Source organism: Melospiza georgiana, chromosome 10, assembly GCF_028018845.1.
Source record: "Melospiza georgiana isolate bMelGeo1 chromosome 10, bMelGeo1.pri, whole genome shotgun sequence".
Classification (NCBI taxonomy): Eukaryota; Metazoa; Chordata; class Aves; order Passeriformes; family Passerellidae; genus Melospiza; species Melospiza georgiana.
The window spans coordinates 21866614-21888554 of NC_080439.1; the positions used below are offsets into that span (position 1 = coordinate 21866614).

The following is a 21941-nucleotide window of genomic DNA, read 5'->3' on the forward strand; positions in this document are numbered from 1 at the left end:
AGCACCATAAAAACCAAAGTAGAGAATTGGTTACTTCGTCAAGGGTTTAGGGATAGCTTGTAGAAATAGAGGCTTTCCTCTCTCATGCTGAGGGAATTCTCTGGCAGTGCACAGGTTGGAGTCACTCGGAGGAGGGGACAAGGGTTGGGTTGTTGTGCCTGTATGAGGTGCATAAGGGATGGGATAGAGAAAAGCACAGCGCCCATTCCCGATTCCCTTCTGACAACACCGGTGAAACACCTGGGCACGACGAAGAGCAAGCTTTGCATAGCCCAGAGTACCCACACTGCACATCCAACCCCAACACACAAACTGGCTGAACCCTTTCAAGACTGCAAAATGGAATATATATGCCATTTCTGATCCAAGCCAAAGCAATAAAGAAGAGACAAAAATCATGAGCTGCAGAAATTTGGTTCTATGTCAGTGGATCTTACTTTCTCCTACAGAATAGAATCACAGAATGGTTTGGTAGGAAAGGACCTTCAAGCTTGTTTTGTTCGACCCCCTGCTGTGGGCTGGGACACCTTCTACAGTTTGCTCCTGGCCTTCAACATGACATAATCTACTCGGTTTCCACAGCACTGTAATTATTGCCATTCTAAGGTTATAGAACAGCATCATCCTTTCAAGTCCCTAAATAGCAACTCAGGAAAACTAAGGTAACGAAGAATTGGGTGAGAATACCCAGAATAACACATCAAGAGGGAGTTCCTAACTTCTGCAGTGTTTAAAATAATCCTTCCCTCCCTTTTTCCCCCCACATACCTCACTCTGCTGGTAATGCCTTGGATTGCATCTCAAACCCCTTTGCCAAGATATGAAACACTTCCCAACCCTACAAAAGTCCACTTCATAATCACCACAGAGCTTCTTGTGGAGTCCTTAGGAACCTGGGAGTGTCAGTGCTGTGTTTTATTGCCTTGGCAACATCAAACAAATACTTCACCAGTTGTGCATGCTTTCCTGTTCCTGGAGCACAAGAAATGTGAGGTGATAGCAGCAGTTAAATTCCCACCTTTTCTGGTCTTACCTCTGCTTTTAATTTCAACACACACACACACAACTACTGTAACTTTCCTAATATCAGAATTACAATATCATCGCATTAGAATTGTATCTTACAATGGAAGTGGTTTCATTTGAATGAGCAAAATCAAGCTAACATGAAAGACTACCATCCAAAGCTGAAATAAACTTGGTTTGCATGTGTTAAAAACACAAAAACAGTATGAATATGGGCATTCTACTTCTCTAATTATAAAAATCAGGAAATAAGAATAGTATATTTTTAATATAAGTGCTGAAAGAACTCAGTTCTGAATAAAGGCAACATAACAGCACTATAATTGGAAGAGCAAAAGAATATATTCTTAATAGTTCATGACACTGAAGTTTCCTGCTGAGGAGACTAAAAATTAACTGATTTAGCAATTTCTCTAAAATATGAAGGTTAAATGCACAAGTGCATGGGGGATAATCCATATTTAATCTTTAGGACCTGAACTGCATTACTTACCCTCCACAGCACAGGGTGCTGGCTGGTCCCCAACATGCTCTCTTCCTCTCAGGCTCCTTCCAAAGCTTGTTTTCAAGTTTACAGCTTGAAGAGTTTCACTGGCACAAAGGTACACGAACTGCTCACATACAAAACCCTCCAATTCCTTTATTCATGTTTTCAGGATGTATGTGGTACGTACAACTAACATTACACCAGCTACAGCACCTCTTGCAAGAGGTACCTCAACACAAGTATCCCAGAGCACCAACACAGACACAGACACTACAATATCACTTGGAAATGATTTCCCCCCTCCCCCCTTCTTTTTTTTATTTTTTTTTATTTAATTCTTGACAGCTAGGGCTTCTGAGCTGTTGGAGATTCTTTGTGGCAGATCCCCTATAGTGCAGTGGCACTGGTGTAAGAAGGCTGCTTGAGACACTGGAAGGTCAGAATGAGAACTGAATGGGGTAACTGAAAGAGGTGCCATTTCCACTGCTGGAAGCTTGGCTGCTGTCTGGGTCCATAGCTGTGTGTCAGCCTCCTGGAGTCCCCTGCACAACCTCCTGCCTTACACGTGTCTCCAAACCTGACACATCAGGAGTTAAACAGTGGGACTGGAAAGACTTTAAAAAGGGATGAGCCTGAGAGAAATCTTTGTTCATTATGACAAGATCAAGGACAATCCCTTCAGGTCACCAGGCTTCACGTGTCCATCTGTTCCCTAAACTCATCCTTTTTTTATTCCGATGCTCTGCTTAAAAATAAACCCAAACTACAAAAAGGTTCAGCTCTGTTCTGTACACGTTCTCCATTTCCAAAGTCATTGGTCTGCATTCAAACCTTCTCCTTTCGCTTCAATTTGGACACTTTCTTGACAGTTCCATTCTTGTTTAGAAGCTTCAAAACACGATCCTTGTGATCCAAGACCTTTAGCATGGAGTCTCGAGCCTCATTGATTTGATCCATCACGAGTTTACACCTCTGCATGTTCCCCTGAAAGAAAACACTTGTCATTAACCACAGAATGCCTTCCCATTTCTCTACCTGTGCCCCTTGTAACTGATGACACAGGCAGTGAACCCACATGGGGTTTTTATGTCAGCTCTAGCTTTTACTAACTACCCCTGTAACCAAGGGTATGGTTTTGGGTTTTGGCCACAGGACCTACCTGTATCAGTTCATTGATTCGATGCAGGTCATCATCAGTTGCTGCCTTTTTCTTAGGAATGAGTCCCTCCTGCAGGGCAGTCAGTCTCTCATACACATCGTGCTCCAGGTTTGTCTAAAAGACATCAGCCCTTCATGAGAAGGGTCACTGCCAAGCTGGCAAACTTGCCCATGTTACCAAACCTACACAGAAACAGTGACAATCCATTCCCCTCTCAGCTGCTCTTGTCAGTGATTCAGAAGATGGAGCCTCTGACAAAATGTGGCACTATCATTCCTTTTAACATCCTATTTACAGGATTGCTCCTCTTCTGAAGAAACATGGATCCTACCACAACTGCTTCCCCTACTGCTCACAATACTATTCCAGGAATGCAGAGGTTTTGGGGAGTTTGGTGCTAAAATGCAGAGCACCTACCTCACCCCCAACCTGAAACAGAAGCATCCAGGAATGTGGATCAGTGCTGCCTCCTCAGATCAGCCGCACCATCCCAAACAGACGCTTCTTCAGACCTGTGCATCAGCAGGAGGGAGTTGCCAGTTTTGATCATCTGTACAAAATACATCAGCTCTTATGTCTGGATCAAAACCAACACTCCAAGTTTCCAAGCCACTTAATGCCACATTCCTGAGACAGGGGAAAGCATGTCCCACTCCCTTTGGGCACTATACACCAGCTCCTTTAGGGCATCCCAATGTACTGAGTTTGTAAGAATGTCTTCCTGCCTTACACAGCTTTGTGTTCCCCCATGTTCAGGAAGCTCCAAGGCCCATGCACCTACCAGCTGTAGTAGCTGTGCTGCACAGAGATGGACCTTCCAGCCTTGTGCACGACAGGACACACCCTTCTGATTGGCAATCTCCTGCAGCATGGCCTTCTTCTCTTCTGTCACCAGGAAACACAAGAATACAGGACTCAAATTTCGGGAGCTGGCCAGGCCTCTCCTCTCAAACAACAATAACCCAAGTTCTGTTCTCCCTACGACCTAATAATCCATAGCAAATAAGCAGCATTTTCATTCAGACAGGAAAGTGACTTCCCATCTGCCATGTACCTGACTGCTGCTCTGACTAACAGGTTATCTGTACTTTCAGAAAGATTATATCATAACCCATTTTTTTCTAATTTAAACAATGTAGTGCTCAATGTTTCAAACACCTGGCACAAACAAGTTAATGGTACATCTTGTACAACTTCTACTCTCTCCTAGATGTATTTGCAGAGTTGTGAAAACCCAGTCTGCTTAGAAATTCTAAAATATTAGCTGTAAAGTCTGGAAGACAGTATGTGATCTCTGATTTCCTTGTATTAGGTAAAAAGGTCTTCTTTAAAAGCCCATTGGTTACTTGACAAGACTAGTTAGACTAAATATGGAATGCCTGTGATTAACTGGCAAGTGTTAGGTGGCTGATGAGAAAACTCAGCCGCAGCCTATCACTACAGCACATCCCTTTTATGAGGATACCTTTGGTGAGCACATTTCTATCACTGCACAAAGGCAGATCAGTCGATAACCAGAGCATGTTTTCATGTACAGAAGCAGAGCTGACAGCGCAGCCTCCTTCCCTCGCCGTGCTCCCTGCCCACACTGACCTTTGACGCGGACGTCGCTGTACCTCTGGAAGTGGTGGTACGCGGCTTTCCAGGGGTTGCGGTAGTGCCGCAGCAGCGTGATGGGCGGCCGGGGCCGCACGGGGACGTACCTCACACCCTCCTCATCTGCAAAAGGAGCCACAACTGCATCATCATCAGGAGTGAAAGCAGGCTGGCATCCTCAAGAACGCCAGCAGCAGGTCAGTAAGTGCTGCCTCATACACAATGTGGGTTGAGAAAATTCATTTTCCCTGACATTTTCCCAGCCCCATAATGTCACTGACATATTTTATGAAAAATCCTTTTGTTAGGATCTTTTCTCCTGAGAAGCTGAGAGGCCTCAGAAATTAAACATAAACAATGATTATCTGCTGCTGTGGAATGCAACAGGTGCATCTTTGATTGGTCTCATGTGGTTGTTTCTAATTAATGGCCAATAACAGTCAGCTGGCTCGGACTCTCTGGTCAGTCACAAGATTTCCTTTCCTTTCCCTTTCCTTTCCTACCTTCTGACAAAATCCTTTCTTCTATTCTTTTAATATAGCTTTAATACATAATTTTCTTTTAATATAATATATATAATAAAATATTAAATCAGCTTTCTGAAACATGGAGTCAAGATTCTCATCTCTTCCCTCATCCTGGGACCCCTGTGAACACTACCACACTATACAAAAAGTGGTGAGGAACACATCCTTGGATTCTCTATTACTCATATTTAGGAAGTGGGAATGTGACAGACCACGTTCTATGAGAAACAAACAGAAGAGAAAATACTGAATAATAACAAAGACATCAGAGATGTCATTACCTATATACTCTTTTGGAGGAGACTTTCGCTTCTCTGCCTTCACCAGCAAACTTTTGGCAGTGGATTTCTCATCATCAGTGCTGTTTGTTTCCATCATGTCCCCTTCCTCTGTGGAGATGACATGCTGCTGCTTACGGGGTTTCTTCCTTGGGGAGGCACCAGGTGGCAAATCACTTGGAGGCATGGAAAGATTGTTGGCCAGCAGTGCCAAAGATGGAGACACAGTACTTGTAGTCAAGGGAGGGACTGCTGAGAGGAAGAAAGAAGAACCCAACCATCAGCAGTGGGAAGATAAGGCACTGTTTGAACACCACCTCCAACAGTGGGTCCTGTTTCAGCACAGTGTGAGGGGTGTGATGTGCACCAACAGCTCAGATATTAAGCCAGCAGTAATTAATAGGACAAGCCTATAAGCTAAAGACTTTGTGTCTCATATACATAAACAATGAGAGCAGAGATAATTGTCTGTCCCTCAGTTGCTTCATATTTGAAGCTTATGTTCAATGTTACAAAAAGGAGTCATGCTAACATCTCTCTGTGTTACTGTAAAAACCCCTCTGTATGTACACCAGCACAGGTCACTGTCACAGTAAGCAAATCCCTACTCTCTCATGAGAGGAGAGGCAGATGGAATCAAAGCAGCACTGCAGCACTCTGCTTGCAGGGGTCTGCTTGTACTGCCAAGCCCTCAGCACTGCTCAGCAGGTCACTGCACCAACCAACACACCTGTGCAGCTGGCAGCAGCATGGCACGTAATCTGAGGGAACACTCCCTGAACTTGGAAGGACAACCAGGCATGACTAAGGCTGCAGCACAACATTTCTGGGATGGGATCTCTTGACAATTTGGCCACAAATGCCAGGAAGAGACAGAAGGGCCCCAAAGAGCTTAATGCTATCTGCCCATGCTCCAGACACAGCTGCAGCAAGGAGCTGCTTTCTCACAAGACAACACACAGCTTCAAGGAGAAGCTAAGCCTGAACTCTGAAACCCATGAATGTGGGATGCATTCCTGTCACTTTGCCACTATACAGTGCCCAGTAAGATCTGTAAGGATCTGAATTTACTGACCACGCAATTTGATAGCAACTATGGCCAAGCTGGAAAAGTAAGGCAATATAATGAACATTTTGAAAAGTTCTAGAGAAAAATATGCATGAATCACATGAGGGCCCTAGGAAATCTTACTGTGGCCATGAATTACTCACATACAAGAAAGGCCACTGCACCTGAACAGTAGGATTTGTAAACAAACTGAATTCAACTGAGCTCTTCCATAATATGTTGGTACCACTGCTGAGCATGAGCATTTTAGGCAAGGAATTCACACAGACTCTTTGGAGTTGGATCATTTGAATATGAACAAAGCAGCCACAATAAGAAGTGTATTCATGGGAGATTAGGAAAAAGGCAAAAAAGATCTTTATAAAGCATATGGGAACTCTGGTGCTCTGCTACAATGGAAGAGATGTCCTTTCATTTTCAAGATGAAACTGTTGAAAAACCCTCCTAATCCCTCCACTGTCTCAAAACCCAAAAACCCAACGTGATGATTCCCAGGCACGTACCAGATACCGGCCGCATGATGTCCATAGGCTCCATTTCCTCTTTGATTTTGATCTCTGGTACCACAGGGCCCAGCACAGCTGACAAGGCCCCACTCATGGTGGATGGAGGAGCAGGAGCTGCCACGATGGTGGTGGAGGTGGGTGGGGCAGCTGCCACAGCTCCTGGGATGGTGGACAGGGCTGCTGCAGGCTGGGAGGTGGGGCTGGCAGCTGCGATGATGGTGGGGATGGCAGAGGGAGGCTGCTGGGAGCTCGGGGGCACCGTGATGGTGGGCTGCTCACCCCCTTGGTTACACACTGCCTCCATAGACACAGGCACCGGGGTGGCCATGGACACGTGGATTTCAGGCTTTGGCTTGCCCCTGGAGCACAAATAAAAGCAAAGAGAAATGAAGTGTATCTCAGTTGGGAGCACCCAGCACAAAAGGAATGAGCCAAACTGCAGTCAGATTATTCAGTTTTTCCTGCACCCACCTGGTGCAGTAAACTATTTAACAACAGGAGAAGGCTTAATCTCAGTTATATTTCCTCCTCCTCTCCCTTTCCAATCTGCATTGATTACAGTTTAATCTAATCTTTCTACCTGTATTGATTACAGATACTACTTTTTCCATTCACTGTGACAAACAAATCTCATTACTAATTCCAGGTAACTTCAAAATAATTGTTAAGGATTAAAACAGTTCTACAATGCAGCCAAGAGGAGCTTTTACCCACAACTGTACTGGCCCCATCCTCTGCAGGAGCTCCCACTGTGGCTTACAGTTATAAAACAACAAATTGTAAAGCCACTGAACTCAAGTGAGGCAGGGTAGAAGTTGCATTTACCTTTCCTCAGAATGACTTTTCAAGTACTATAGAATAAAGTTTTGAGGCCTATCTGCCCTTACACTAGCAGAGGGTTTTTGTTTGTTTCTGTGAAAGCTCATCACCACAGCTTTTAAAGGTAATTTCCTCAGCTTCACAAACAGCAGAACTTTTCAAATCTGTTTGAGTTTGTCACAAATTCAAAATAGATTGTTTCCCAAAAGAAAGAAAAGTGCCAATAGCCAAAGAATACAACTCAAATAAATATAATTATGGTGCAGGTGGCTGCTCCCTGAAGTCTTACCCAGCAGGCCTTGGTGACCCAGACGTGCTTCGCATCGTGCTCTCCACACGTGTGCTGGCCACTTCGGGTGGCTGAGGGGGAATTAAACTTTTCCGGACTGCCAGCCTGAAAAGAGACAGACAGATCTAGGATTCTCACCTCCCTGGTGCAAAGACAAACACCCCTGAGAACAAAGAAATCAGCTCTCTGAAACCAGGACAGGAGTTATGGCTGTGGCGCTGCTCTCTGTCTTCAGTGTAATCAATTCACTACACAAAGAATCTCATTTTACTTTTCAAATTAGGTATTTTATTTTCTTTTAAAATAAAAGATAAGTTGCTCTGGCCTAGTCTCACCCAATTTAGGGCTTCTCCAAGAATGCCAGCTTTACTGTCATCCCATCAGTGGGAACACTTTGCTGCAACTGCCAGGCTCCAGCAGTGGACAAAGGGGTCTGGCCATGCCACTGCTGCTTCAAGACTGAGCAAATCATCTGCAGCTAAACAGGGCTCACATGGGCATCTGCCTCCTTCAGCTGGACCTGACTGTCAGAGCCTGACTGCAGGACCTCAAACCTGAGTGTGGATATTAGGATGATGAGGCTGATAAAGGTCTTTTAGACACTACTCAGTCTCCCGTGGAACCAAAAGTCAAACTGTTATCCAAAATAATCAACAAATTTAAACAGTCTTTAGTGATCTACCTGACTCTTTAACTTCTCTTTCAGTTTTACAGCCTACAGCTTCTCTGCCTTAAAAAAGGTTTCCACCCACATAGAAAGTATGCAATTTTAATCTCACAGGACACAGTAGTGCCACACATTTTCAGCTGCTAGCTGGGAAGAAATGCATTGTTAATTCTAAAGCTGTCTCTTGCCTCTTTATTAAGGCATTTAAAAATAGACAGGCAACATAAAATATTTTAAGAGTTTAAGTTACTCCCTCCCTTTTTCCTAATCAGATTTCACAGCAGGGTACTAATCCTATCCTTTCCACTCATCCACATATTCTTCCAAGAAAAGCACTGAAGAAAAAGCACCCAATTCTAATTTTAGTAGACTATGAACTCCTCCTTCTTATCACACTAAGCAAGAAAGCCTCAAATCCACTTTGTCTCAAAAAGTCACTTTCAAGACCTAGGAGACAAACTGTCCTTCTCATTTTATTACTGACACTACAGAAAACTATATCCTGCCCTGGGGGAGGAAAATCATTGTTTCACTGATCAGCAGGTTACTTATAACCATTGCTGACTGAATAATCTGCTGGAGTACTGCTTATCTGCACTGAAATGATTCCATGTGGCTGGGTGGGTTGCACAGAAGTGTCACCCACGTGTCACCTCCGTTGCACTCACCCGTCCGTGGCCGGTTTCTTGCGGAGGATGCTGGGCCGTGGCGAGGAGCCCTGGGCTGGAGCACTGGCACTGGCACTCTGGTTGTGGGTTTGCACAACTGTGGTTGCTGCAGATGCAGTGTTGAATGTGCTGCTAATAGGATTGGCTACAATGGCGGCTCCATCTGCCAAGACTACTGCTGGGAAGGATGGACATGCACAAGGCAGAGACAAAAACAGAGAGGGGAAAGCAGCAGTTACTTAAGGGAATGTGATGACAAAGCAGGTGTCTGCAGAGCAAATGTTGTCCATTCTCTGAGTCCCTCAGTCTCTTAACTGCAGTGCTTTCAGACTCCTTTGTAAGCAGAGCCTTTGCCACGAGCAATCTGATCACTGAACCTTCTGCTGGGAAGACAGAAACTACTTCCTGCCTAACAACCACTTCTAGAGAAATTATCTTCTCCAGAAGACAAGGAAAATGCAGAAATCACTAGGGAGATCAACACAACTGGGTCAACAGAGCAACATTTCTGGTAGAGCCCATGTGGCAACACATGTGAGCTCTAAGTGACATCAGGTGTGTTTGCAGTCTGACAGCCTGTCTGGCCAGCTGAGGGATGCAGAGCACGTGGACAGCCAGGAAATCACTGTGCAGTGCCTGCCAGCTATGCAACAGCTCATTCTCTTGGATGTCATCTCCCATTCCTCCTGTAAGCTCTTGGGGCTTCATCAGACCAATCACTTACAATGAAAGATGGTTTCTGTCACAGCTCAAGATCAGGTTACCAACAGCAGAAGGTACCTGGCTGTACTCTAATTGCTCCTAGGATCTCATGCACAGCCAGAGAACATCACTCACTTGTAAATTACTTTTGCTACAAGGCCTTACTGAAGGCATTTGTTTAAGCTCAGGCACTACCAGTGTTTTCCACTGAAGTAACCCATCCAAGGCTACCCACAGGCTCCACCTAGCATGCTTTAAAAATAAATCACTTCAGAAACAGCCAACAAGCATTTGCTGGGAGAGTGTGTGCATGGATGTATTCAGTGTCCACCTCTGGACCACAGAGACTGCAACAACATCATGAGTCACAGCCGGATGTGCAGGACTCAAAGCTCAGCTGCTTTGTCTCACTTTGAAGAGAGGACTTGGCTGGTTGCTCTTACCTGAGGTTTTGGTGTCTCCCGGTGGCTGCTGGGCCCCGATGGGCGCTGGCTGCAGCCCCTGGGCACCCATGGGTGCAGCAGGGTGCAGTCCCTGGGTGCCAATGGGCGCTGGCTGGATGCCCTGGGCACTGATGGGCGCAGGCTGGATGCCCTGGGCACTGATGGGGGCAGGCTGGATGCCCTGGATGTGCCGGGCGTGAGATGCATCCACTGTCATCAGCTGCATGGGGTTCAGGTGCACGGTGGAGGCCACTCCCACACCAGTCTGAGCCGTGATGGCCGAGTTGGGTGCCTGGGCTGAAACTGGAGCAGCACACACACCTCAGCAGCAGGTCACCACCTCAGCTCCCCCTCCCACCTCCTGCTCAAACACAACTTTGCAAAGGCTTTTTTTGCTTTGAAAAATTAATTTGCCCGTCTGCTTGTTGCAGTAGTAAATACGAGAGTAGGGAAGATTGTCTGCCAGAGGAATTAATTACTGTTGATTTTAATTCCATTTTTTAATTTCTAATTGCAGCAAGAGAAAAGAGCAGTTTAACTCTGCTTTTAGGCAGACTCAAATTACAGTCTCAGAATGCTGTGCTCTATTTTTGCCCACTATCGTATTTTACAGTGCTTGTAAGTACCAACACTTGGCATTTTTCCCTCCTTAAAAAATAGATTAAAAGTAATCAGAAACCTAAGTAATTTATTGTGCTCTGAAGCTGACTCAACTCTGAAGTTGAACACAACCTTATCTGGCCTCAGAACAGGCCAGATAGAACAGGGATCCAGTTACAGGCTGGATCCTACAGCTCAAATGAACACAATTATCTTTCAGTGGCAGAACAAGGTTTCCAACAATAGCTCAAGCAGTAGAATAATTTAAATAAATTCACAGCTCCAAACTACTGATTCCACCTTTTTTTTGTGTATTACAGTTCTCCCATGCAGCACTTTAATATTTTTGGGCCACTAGCAGACCCTGGATCTCCAGATTTCCAGGCTCTGCAGAGCTGCACCAGGATTTCTGCAGCCACACACAGAATGCAAGTGTGAACTTGCCAACAATGGCCTTGATTGCTAACAACGCAGAACAAGCTGGTTTTATCATTGTCACAGGATTTCCATCAAGTTCTTGTGCTGACAAGACACTCTAAAAACAGGCATCAAAAACTGAAACCAGGTCCCTGAAAATGGCTCTGTATAAAGTGCGGCACATTTATTCTCTTAGTCAAAACATTGTTGTTGCAAAACTTTCTATCCAACAAAATCCTTTTAGGATATTAAATAAAACATAACCAGCATTTGGTAAACCAAAATTCTGCACTAATTCTCCTTATCTCAGTGATCTTTTAAAGAGTCTCTTCTGAAATCCTCTGTACCCTCACCCAGCTGTGCTCAGCATACCCTGAATTCTCTAAGTTGCCACCCCCAGCTTCCATAATTAATACCTTCCATGGATTCTTCAAGTCAATTTAACAAGTTAATTATGTAAAATGTCTCTGTCAATAAGCTCCTGATGAAGAATATACATCTGCATTTATACAAATGACCATTAGCCTACCAGCACCCCAATATCCCTCCAGAACTGGAACTCCTGACTGTGTGCAATTATGTTCTGTCAGGGAAGGTTTAGATTGGATAGTAGGAAAAAATTCTTCACATAAAAGGTTGTTAAGCCTTGACACAGGCTGCTCAGGGAAGTGGTGAAGTCCCTAACCCTGGCAGAATTTAAATATATATATATATATTTTATATAAATATATAAAATATATTAATATATATTATATATAAAAATATATTTCCCACTTGGGAAAATGGTTTCGTGGTGCCTTTAGGAGTGCTGGATTAATAGTTAGATTTGATGATCTTGAAGGTCTTTCTCAACCTAAAGAACCCACTTTCCTGTTCAACAAATGGGCTTTGCCTCCTCCCAGTCCTTCTAAATTTCCTCTGTACTGCTCACAGGAATCATGCTGCCAGCAGACACAGATATTCCATGAAAATCCACATCATGCATGTTCTTGCAGTCTGGATAGTGGGAATGATCCCATTATAGAGAACAGCCCTAAACAACCTGGTAAGGTAAAAGTGCTCCAAATTTTGTCACAGAATCACATAAGCTTGGGTTGTGCATCAATTTTTGACTGCAAATTACTGTGACTGTTCAAATACATTAATTGCTCCATTTTCCTAAACAGAACACTAATGCAAGTGTGCAATGCAAATTAATTTCTCCCTTTTTGGTTCAGGTTTCTATCTCAAACTGTACATTCACATGAAAAGATATTAAAAAAGCTTATCAGAACACAGGGAATGAAGATGTATCAAAGAGTTGGCTTGGTTTGGAGGAGCCAAACTGTTTTAATTTGTAGACTCCAAACTTTTACTTATAGACAAGTAAAAGTTTATAAGTAGAGCCTTTGAGATATCAAATACGAAACTCCTAAAAAAACAACAAATCATCAGAGACTTTTTGTGACTAATTGTCAGAGTCAAGCACAATCCTTTTAGTTCCTTCCATCACTAGAGCACATCCATAAGCTCAACAAAGCCCCAAGGCTGCCACCCCCAGCTGGGCTTACCTGGGTACTGGCGGATGGTGGACACGGAGCTGGTGATGGGGGTGTAGGTGTGGGCAGTCAGAGGGTAGGCAGAGGGGGGGTAGGTGGGTAAGAAATACTGGAACTGGACAGGCACCGACTGCCTACAGGCATCAAAGAGAGCAAGTGTTACACAGAGTTCAAGAGGTTAGGACTCCCTGAACTACCAAATCCCATCCTCCCCCTCAGGTTTTACAGTGTTATTTCCACCACAGCAGAACAGGGCACTCACACCTCACTCACACACTCTCTCATGGGTGAAGGTGTTGGTTCTGCTCACCTGTTGTCATTTCTGGTTTCCATGGCCACTGGGTTGGGAGATGCCCTGTGGCTGGACAGAGGTATGAGGTTACTCCTCTCTGCTGTGTAGTCAGACTGGATCCGGGGAGAAGTGTGGGTGATTTGCTGGGGAACCACTTTAGCTGCAAGAAAACAAACATGTCATCAACTGACAGTCAAAGGAAAGGCTAGTGAACACTGCAAAGCAAGATCAATAACCTTGTCAAACAAAACAACCAACTCCACTCCCTTCCCTCTCAACCCAGAACAACCTACCCGATCCACAAATGATTTCCTACCCACAATAGGGCAAAAGAAAAAGAACAAAGCATTTCTCATCAATTTATATCAGAATGGATGGATATTCTAAATACTTATATAAATGATACTGGCTAACAAAGTCACTTCAGTGCTCAGATTAAGTCAATTTTTTTAAGATCAGCCCAAACCCAAACCATGATGTCAAGAACAAGAACACTGGAAATGAGACCAAGGCAGACAAGTGTCTGTGGACAGAGGCCATGAAAAGGAAGAAAACACCTACAAGAGCTTTACAAGAAACATTGATGTATGAGATACAATTTCACTCCTTGGAAATTTATACTTGGGGTAGAGATTTCAATATTTCAAAAGAACAAGGAGGTCAGCAGAAAAACAGACGAACAAAAGGAAAGTTATGCAGTTCTGTAGGAAACATCTCAGGCACATTCCACAGGCATCCAGGCAAATAAAGTTCCAACCTTTAGGCCTTTGTGTTTCACATTCAAGTGAACACACTAATCAAATCCAGCTAGGCTACACCTAACACCTCAAGAAGCACATGAAGTAACTTAACAAAATCAGCTATGAAAGCCATAGTCTATCACCAAGCAGTTAAAATTTTAGAGAATCCAATTGGGTTTTGAAATGCCAAAAGGCCCAAGTTTGTATAAAAATTCAACAGAGAAAGTAAATGAGCCATTTTATTACTTGCTCCTCCTGGAACATCTATTTCTTCCTGATATTAAAAAAAATTAGAATACTAGACGTGTTAATTGGTTTCTCCCAGCCTGATTTTCTTTCCCTCCTTAATTTGCTAACATGCACAAACACTTCCAGCATGCAGAGAAAAACTGAAGCACGAGTTACACATTTTTCTGAGAACTGAAATCACTCACCAACTGGGATGTTTGAGGTCGTGACAGCTGTAGCATGGGAAGAATGTGAGGGCATTGTCATGGTAACAATGGTGCTTGTAGGCGCTTGGGTGTGAGATACAGAACCTGAAGGAAAAAACCAAACTTAACAGGAGATCTTTTTAAGGAGCCCTACCATGCCAGTGTATCCATATCCTAAAGAGGGCAAAACCCCCAAACCAGACAAACTCCCTGAAAAACTCAGTAATTTCACTGCTGAAGCCATGCACCTCCAAATGCAGTCTTTATTTTGAAAAAATATTTGCTCAAAAATGACTGGGTTCTAAATTCAAAGAAAGCCAACAAAAAGCAACAAACCCCATCCCTCATGATGCTCCCACAACAGCCTTATAAATACTCACCAGCTGTGGTCGCTGAAGCAATGGTATTTGTTGCCAAAATAGGTGCCACAGTTGCTGCTGCCACTGGAGTACCAGTACTGAAAATGGTTTTCTATGAAAAAAAAAATAAATCTTAAATTTAGAAGACTACTACATTTAACATCTATAGTTAGTATAGAAACACCTTGCACTGACCGTACAGAACATTATTTTCTAACTCTTCTCCAAAGTGTAATCTCAGCCTGCAGGCTCTAAGGAAGCCTCAAGCAGCAGCGGGAGGGGCTGTGCTGGCCTACCTGGGCCATGGTGTGGAGCTGTGGTTTCTGGGTGCCGATGGCGGGGTGCGAGGGCAGCGTGATGCGCGTGGCCGTGTCCCGCGGCTGCGCCGGCCGCTGGATGCTGATGGCTGCCGAGGGCGGGTGCTGCTGGATGGACAGCGTGGGGCGGCTGCAGGGCAAGACAAGAACTCACCAAGGGAACCTTCTGGAGACTGAGTGTGGGACACACAACACAGGCACACACATCAGGCCTCAGTGCCCTCCCTGGTGACAGCAGCGCTGCTGTCAATCACGTGGCCGAGCAACATAAGGAATTTGAGCTACACTGTGCTGTCCTCATCTGCTCTGTGCCCAGCCAGGAGTTATCATAACTCTTATCAGTTAAACTTCCTTTCAGCATTCACATGTCACTTTTCACTGTGTCTTCATAAAAAATATAGGCCAAATACCCACAAGTTCCTGCAACACAAACTCCACGGTCCACAAATGATTCCTTAAGGTCCTTCCTTTCCATAACACAGAGCCCTTATAAAGCCCTTTTACCCTTATAAATCTGTATAAGTTAATGCTTATACACATTTTTATTCACAGAACTTCAAGGATTTGCACTGTGCAAAAGCATTACTATTTTCATTTTATATCCTCCCATAAGTAGAGGATTATCAGCTCAGGCTGATTAACATTTCCCCTTGCTGCAATTTCTGTCATATTCAGAGTTTCTGTAGGTTTTACCTAAGAGTTGACTCTGTGGCATGTGCTGCTGTTGTGGTTATAACAGGGGACTGAGCTCTCGTGGCTGAGACAGTTGCCACCACTGCAGGAGGAATAGTGCTTGAAGTTGTCACAGGAGGACGTGACTGTTAAAAAAAAAAAAAAAGAAGCATCAAAGAGAGAACATTCAGAAAGGAAATTCTGCAGTTTAGAGAACAACTAGGAATTACTTGATTAAAACTGGTTTCCCTGCACCTCGTCACTAAGTTTTGGCATTCTGAGGCATTTCCAGTCTTCCTGAATTGATTTGCAAGCTCCTAAGCAGAACTGTCCTGGTTTTCAACACACATACAGCACAGGAACCAGGAAGCAACAAAGATAACATTAAAGACCTTGAAGGTCTTTAGGAAAAACCTCAAAGGTCAGTTCCCTTCAAAATGAAAAGAAAGGAAATTCCAGTACAGACAAAGTTAGAGGTGATTGGAATCCTAAGTGAAAGCACAGTGGGAAGATGTTTAACCCTCTGTCCTGGGGCTGAACACTAGCACTGCTGCAGGGAGACAAGATCTACCATCTTCTCCTTATACAGGTACAAAAGCCAAGATATACAGAAGCATATTATAGTGAGATTTCAAAAATTCTACATCAATTCATATACTGAACAATAAATTAACACTAGCACATTGTACTGGATCTTTCAGTCTTTAAAATTTGAATGTGTCTGAATGAAATTGTCTTCCCAGTTTCTAAGTACTTTGGAGCCAGATTAAAACCCACCAGGTCTATGAAGGAAATACAGCAAATAGAGCTGGAAGAGAGCTGACAGCAGCTGCACACAAACAATGAGAGGTTATACATTACAGCTGAGTGCCAGGAAGGGTTTGGAGGTCAGTGATGGGCAGAGCTGCCTGGCTGCTACCTGCCTGGATTGGCTGGTGGATGATGTGCTGAACTGCTGGCTGGGCTGCAGCTGCATTTGGCAACTGGGAGGCTGGTCTCAGCACCGTGGTTACTTTAGAACTGGACATCACTGCAGCAGCTGCTGCACCTGGGGAAGAAACCAAGCACGTTAAAATTCAGCTCCATCACAACCACAGACACACCCTGACATCAGCTGGTATTTCAGTTCTAATGCATTTCATATTCAGGGCAGTTCATGATAATGGTGTAAAAATAAGGCTTTCAATAAACATATATAAGGTTTACAAAAGCATGTGTGGAGGGGTAGGTATTACTTTAAATTAATTTGCTTTAGAGGTATTTCATATTCCCCTATAATAGCCTTGTATTGCAAATGCCACGTTTTCTTATTCCAAGCTATGGAAATCAGTAGAAATAATTCAGTTTGATTACTGGGCCAATGTGTAAATAAGTCATCTGATACCAGCAATGATCTCACTGCAGCTGATGAAGTTCAGAAGAAAAATACACTTGCAAGAGAACAAGGAAACACCACACCACACAAAACAAAACACACAGCTACACCTCCCCCCAGAAAACCAAGACCAAAACTCCACACTATTTAAACCTGCAACTGATTAATTTGTCTCCTGTCTGATGACTCCTGATCATAATAAATCACAGTAGCAGGCAAACAGCCTTGCAGTCAGATGATGGACTGAGTTATATATTACCTTCTGTACATGTCCTCCATTGAAATTACCTCAAAAGTTAATATTCAAACCCAGAGAAAAAGGGCAGGGAAAAAAAGAAAATGTGTACTGAGAGTGCAAGTCTGTGGCAGCTGTCCCCTCAGAATGAGGTGAACAACACTACTGTAGCTACAGAGAAACCTCCACAGTCCTTCTACCTGCTCTAGTTGAAGATTATGTTTTTGCTCACATCAATTTATTTTTCTTGAGTGAGTCAGCAAATAACATTGAGCATAAAAAGAAATAAAACTGACAAATGGTACTTGGAATTCAGATCAATTTAAAGCTGAGCCGCAAACCCAACCCATAAGACTTTGAAAGCAAAGTTGCAGTCAGAAATCTGCCAGGCTGTACTGAGCACAGGGCTGCATTAAGGGCTGATTTCCTGTTTTACAAGCTGTAGCATCCAAAATGCTGGGAAACAAGAGCCTGTAGGTATCACCAGCATTTAACTCATGGGAAAATGCAAATGCACACAATATGATGTGCTAGCATGCATAACAATGCACGAGTGGTCCTGTGACAGGGGGACACAAGAACGTGGCTCACAACTGCCAGAGGTGAGCAATACTTGCTGCCCAGAATGTACATGACATTTTGCAGGGCAGGTGTGTCTCTACCAGTGGATGTTTTTTCTTGATTGTTTTAACAGCAAAGAAGTAGAATAACAGATGTGCTGCTATCTGCCAGCATTTTAAACACTGTCACGTGGTTCTGCCCTAAATGGCTGAAAGCAACATAATTCTTAAAAGGCCAGCAGTCACTCCCTCATGGCAGCAGTTTTAACATCTGAGGGAACAGCTGCATTAGCAGTGAGGAGTTTCAGAGGTGTGGGCTGAATGCAGCAGCTGAGAGCCTGTGAGCAGGAGGCAGGGACAGCAGAGCTGGATCTTTACCTCGGGGCAGATGAGAAGCTCCAATGTGCAGGGGAGGCCCAGGAGCACTGCTCCTGATGATGGACATCTGCACGTTGGTGGCCATGATATGGTGCAGGTTACTGGGATGCCCCTGCAGAGTTCAAGAACAAAACAAGTCAGCTGTGTTGACAAGAATCAGTGGCCACAGAATCACCATATCTAAGCCTCAGGGACAAAAAAGAGATCCTGGAGGAATACTTGGTGTACCAAGGCTGCATGCATTAAAAGCTGAGTGGAGGAGACAGGATAAAGTTACAGAGCCTGCTGCCACTGGAAGATGTGAACACTTCTCTGTTTCACTGGTGTGTTTTGATGGTTGGTACCTGGTGACAGTCACCCAGCAGCCACCCACAAACAGCCCCTTCTAGCATTGCTGACATTAAGGCAGAGTTTCATACCACCTCTCCAATAAACTTGAGAGAATGGTAGAAACCTGGCAAATGCTGGAACTAATTCTATTTTTTTTTAAATTCTGGACCGCCTGGGGATATATTAATATAAGATAAATCCATGAAATTGCTGCACATCCTTAGCCAGACTAATTCAAGTCCACCTAAAGGCACTTTACATCAAAACCCTGAGAGGTTTAGTAATGACTGTTCTGACAAACTATTTTCAAACCAACAGGGCTGGTTCTGCAGTCAAGTTAGAGGAGAAAAAGAATTTCAAATCATGATCTACACAGACTCAAATTTTGTCACTCCTAGTTCAGTAAGAACACAGTGCAAACCCATGCACTGTTCACTGATCTCTTCTAATCTCCTCCCAAGGAAGCTGAAGAACACTGCAATAATGAATCCCAGCAGTTTCTCCACAGCAGAAATTCTCCAAGTGACACTGACACAGCAGGAGCTTCTATGGAAAAAACCCAGCTTGTGGGTATGGCTCTGCCATCACAGCCTGGCTGTGCTATCCAGTTGGATAATCCCAAAAATCAGCAGCTTTGGAAAGAGATGGTGATAACCAAGCCTGAAGTTTAATGGTCCAGGCAGCACTGAACAGGGAAATCTGCTCTCTTTACACCCCCTCACCTCAGCTGTACTGGTACTGATCTGAGCATGCAGTGAGATGGAACAGAAAAGCCACCAGAAAACCAGACCTGTTGCCCACTGATGGTTGCCACAGGGATTGTTGGAGCCTGTGGGATGCTGCTTTCCATGGTCACAGTCACTTGCCCAGGGACCTTTGTGGGAGCTGAGAGAGTGGAGGGTGGAGCAGGAGCGATGGGCCGGCTGGGCATGGTGGGCTTCAGGGGAGGCTGCAAGAAATGGAAAAACAGAAACATTGGCAACCTCAAATGAGAGCCAAGTGTTGGAGCAGCAATCATTCTGTGGGGTCAAAGCCTGAGGAGAAAGTTTATGTAAGTATGGTTTAATAGTTGGAGAGGAAAGATATTGAACATTTGGTTATTCCAAACAAAGAAAGGGCATATTTTGTCCTGGAAATATGCAGGTTCTGGTATGGGCCATCAGTGGAATCTGTCAGGGCTATGGTATTGCCCTACAGGCACTGGATATTATCAGTTAACATTATATCCCGCAGAGAAAATGGAAACTTGGTTGAAATCATGGCTGAAATACTAGCAAGTCCTCAATGTATCATCTGGAACAGCCAAACCCACAAGGCACTGCACAGCTAGCAGAACACGCAAGGAAAGCTTTAGAATCAAAAGCAGGGAAGGTTTTGGTGTCATTTACTTTTTTTCAAAACCTACTCATACAGACTGTATTGATGAATCCTCTCATTACCTTCATAAGTCCATCTGAAAAAGAAAGTGGCACGGCTGGAGTCAAATGTGCTGGTGGTGCTGTCACTGTCACTGGGGCCCCAGACTGGACAGGGTGGTGCTGGGTCAGCATCTGGACCTGTGGGTATGGCCGGACCACCACGGGCTCCTGCTTCTCCTCCCGGGGCTGGATGGAGCCACTGGGGCCCATGTGCTCCCTGGGAGCGACTTCTGCCTCACGACCGGATTCCTCACTCACTGGGGAAAAACAGGGAAAAAGGTCAGAATTGTTACAAAGCCTGCTTTGGTCACCCACTAGGTCAGAGATGAGATGTTGGAAATATCTAAATTAAAGTCAGTTTTATAATTAGACATATTTCAGGGATGGAAAAACTGGGAATTCTGGCACTGCTTCTGTCTGTTCCCCTCAGAGCTGATGGGTTGGGCAATGCTGGGGAACCTGGGGTCAACTCTGAGAAGTCCAACTAAACACCTCCTTTAAACACAGATTAATTAAGTTTTCTTTCAAGTGAAAAATATTTAATTATCTAAGTAACTGCTATTAAGTCCCAGATCAAGCAGCATGAAAAACTGCACATTTAACGCAATATGTGTGTGAATATCGAGCAGAAGAAAGGTATAAAACCTGAAAATGAAGCTGCTCCCCCAGTCACTTCTGGAAACCTGTCAGCGCGGCAGGGACAGCAGGAGCTGGGATCACAGTTCCCGCCCCATTTATTTCCAGTTCCATGAGATGCTGAGCGGAACAGGCACCTGTGCGCAGACACCGGGCACAAGGCACATCCCGGTTCTGCGGCGCTGTCCCGGTGCTCTCCGCACGCGGACCCGCGGCAGCTCCCGGCCCGGCCCGGGCCCGCCTCGCTCCTCCCGCCGAGGCGAGCGGCAGAGCGCCGTGGGCGGGGCGGGGTTCCCGGGATCGCTCCCCGCCCCCGTTGCCGACAGCCGCGGGGCCGGGATGGCGCTTACCTGTGGCGGCGGGGGCGATAATCCCTGCCGAGCCGCTGGTGGGGATGGGCGGCGGCGCTGGTCCCAGCGGGGCGGGAGGCGCGCCCGAACGGGGGAACTGCTGCGAGCTCATGTCACCTGCGGGAGGGCAGCGCGGCCGTTATGTCGCGACACGCCCGGCCCGGCCCCGCCGTCCCGACCTCCCTCCGTCCCTCCCGCTCTCCGGGCGCGGCCCCGCGGCCCCACCCACCCCGGCGCGCCCGCGCGGGCGGGTTCGCGCGGCGCCCGGCCAATGGCGGCGGGGCGGCACCGGCCAATCAGCGCCCGCCCTGCGCGCCCCGCCCCGCCGCGCCGGGCCGCAGGGCCCGGATGTGCCCGGCAGCGCGACGGCCCCGCCGCCTCGGGCCGGGCCGCACCGCGCCGCTCTGCCCTGCTGCCGCCCCTTCGCGATGCCCCCTCCGCGGTGCTTCTGCCAGCTGGAGGCTCGCTGCCCCCTGCCGCCGTCGCGATGTGAAGCGGCGGCCGCCGTCCCCTACCCGCAGCCCCTCCTCGGAGCCAGCCCCGGCCCGCAGATGTAGGCGATGCCGTGCGCCGGCCGCGGCAGTACCTGTGCCCGGGGCGGTGCCGTGCGCCGGTCCCTGAGGCCGGTCGCCCCGCGTCGCCGCCGCTGCCGAGCGCCGCTTCCGCCGCTGTAGCTGCCCGCACCCGATTGGCCCCGGCCAGCCCCGCCTACCCTGAGTTGCCGCGTCTCATTGGCTGCCGAGCCCGCCCCGCGGGGCCGCCGGGAGATGTAGTCCGCAATGGGGGTGTGGCGGGCACAGATCTCGCGAGGCGCGGGAGGGGCGGCGCTGTGCCCGAGCGCGCCATTGGCCGCGCGCCGCGAGGTCTCCGAGGAGACGCGGGGTGGGCGGGACAGGCCACGGTCACCACGAGGCCCCGCCTGCCCCTACGGACCCGCCACTGCCCGCCACCGCCCCCTCGGATCCGCCACCGCCCCCTCGGACCCGCCACCGCCCCCTCGGATCCGCCACCGCCCCCTCGGACCCGCCGCTGCCCCGCCAACGCCCCCTCGGAC

General features: G+C 46.3%; 1 protein-coding gene across 5 annotated transcripts; it reads right to left on the reverse strand.

Moving 5' to 3' along the window:
• Positions 1-1646: 1646 nt before the first annotated feature.
• SAP130 (Sin3A associated protein 130) lies at positions 1647-21547 on the reverse strand. Of its 5 annotated transcripts, none has more exons than XM_058030964.1 (21): positions 21474-21547; positions 20888-21004; positions 19923-20158; positions 19274-19432; positions 18154-18265; positions 16529-16653; positions 15627-15751; positions 14913-15063; positions 14638-14728; positions 14258-14362; positions 13102-13243; positions 12804-12925; positions 10237-10539; positions 9092-9266; positions 7757-7861; positions 6646-7007; positions 5077-5322; positions 4266-4391; positions 3454-3557; positions 2673-2786; positions 1647-2497 (listed from the first exon to the last, which is right to left on the reverse strand). In XM_058030964.1, the coding sequence occupies exons 2-21, from the start codon at positions 20997-20999 to the stop codon at positions 2339-2341; spliced, it is 3174 nt and encodes a 1057-aa protein (XP_057886947.1). In that variant the 5' UTR covers positions 21000-21004; positions 21474-21547; the 3' UTR covers positions 1647-2338. The 5 variants fall into 5 exon arrangements, with proteins under 5 accessions (XP_057886947.1, XP_057886945.1, XP_057886946.1 ...); XM_058030962.1 differs by having other exon boundaries at positions 5077-5325; XM_058030963.1 differs by having other exon boundaries at positions 9092-9269.
• Positions 21548-21941: the final 394 nt, after the last annotated feature.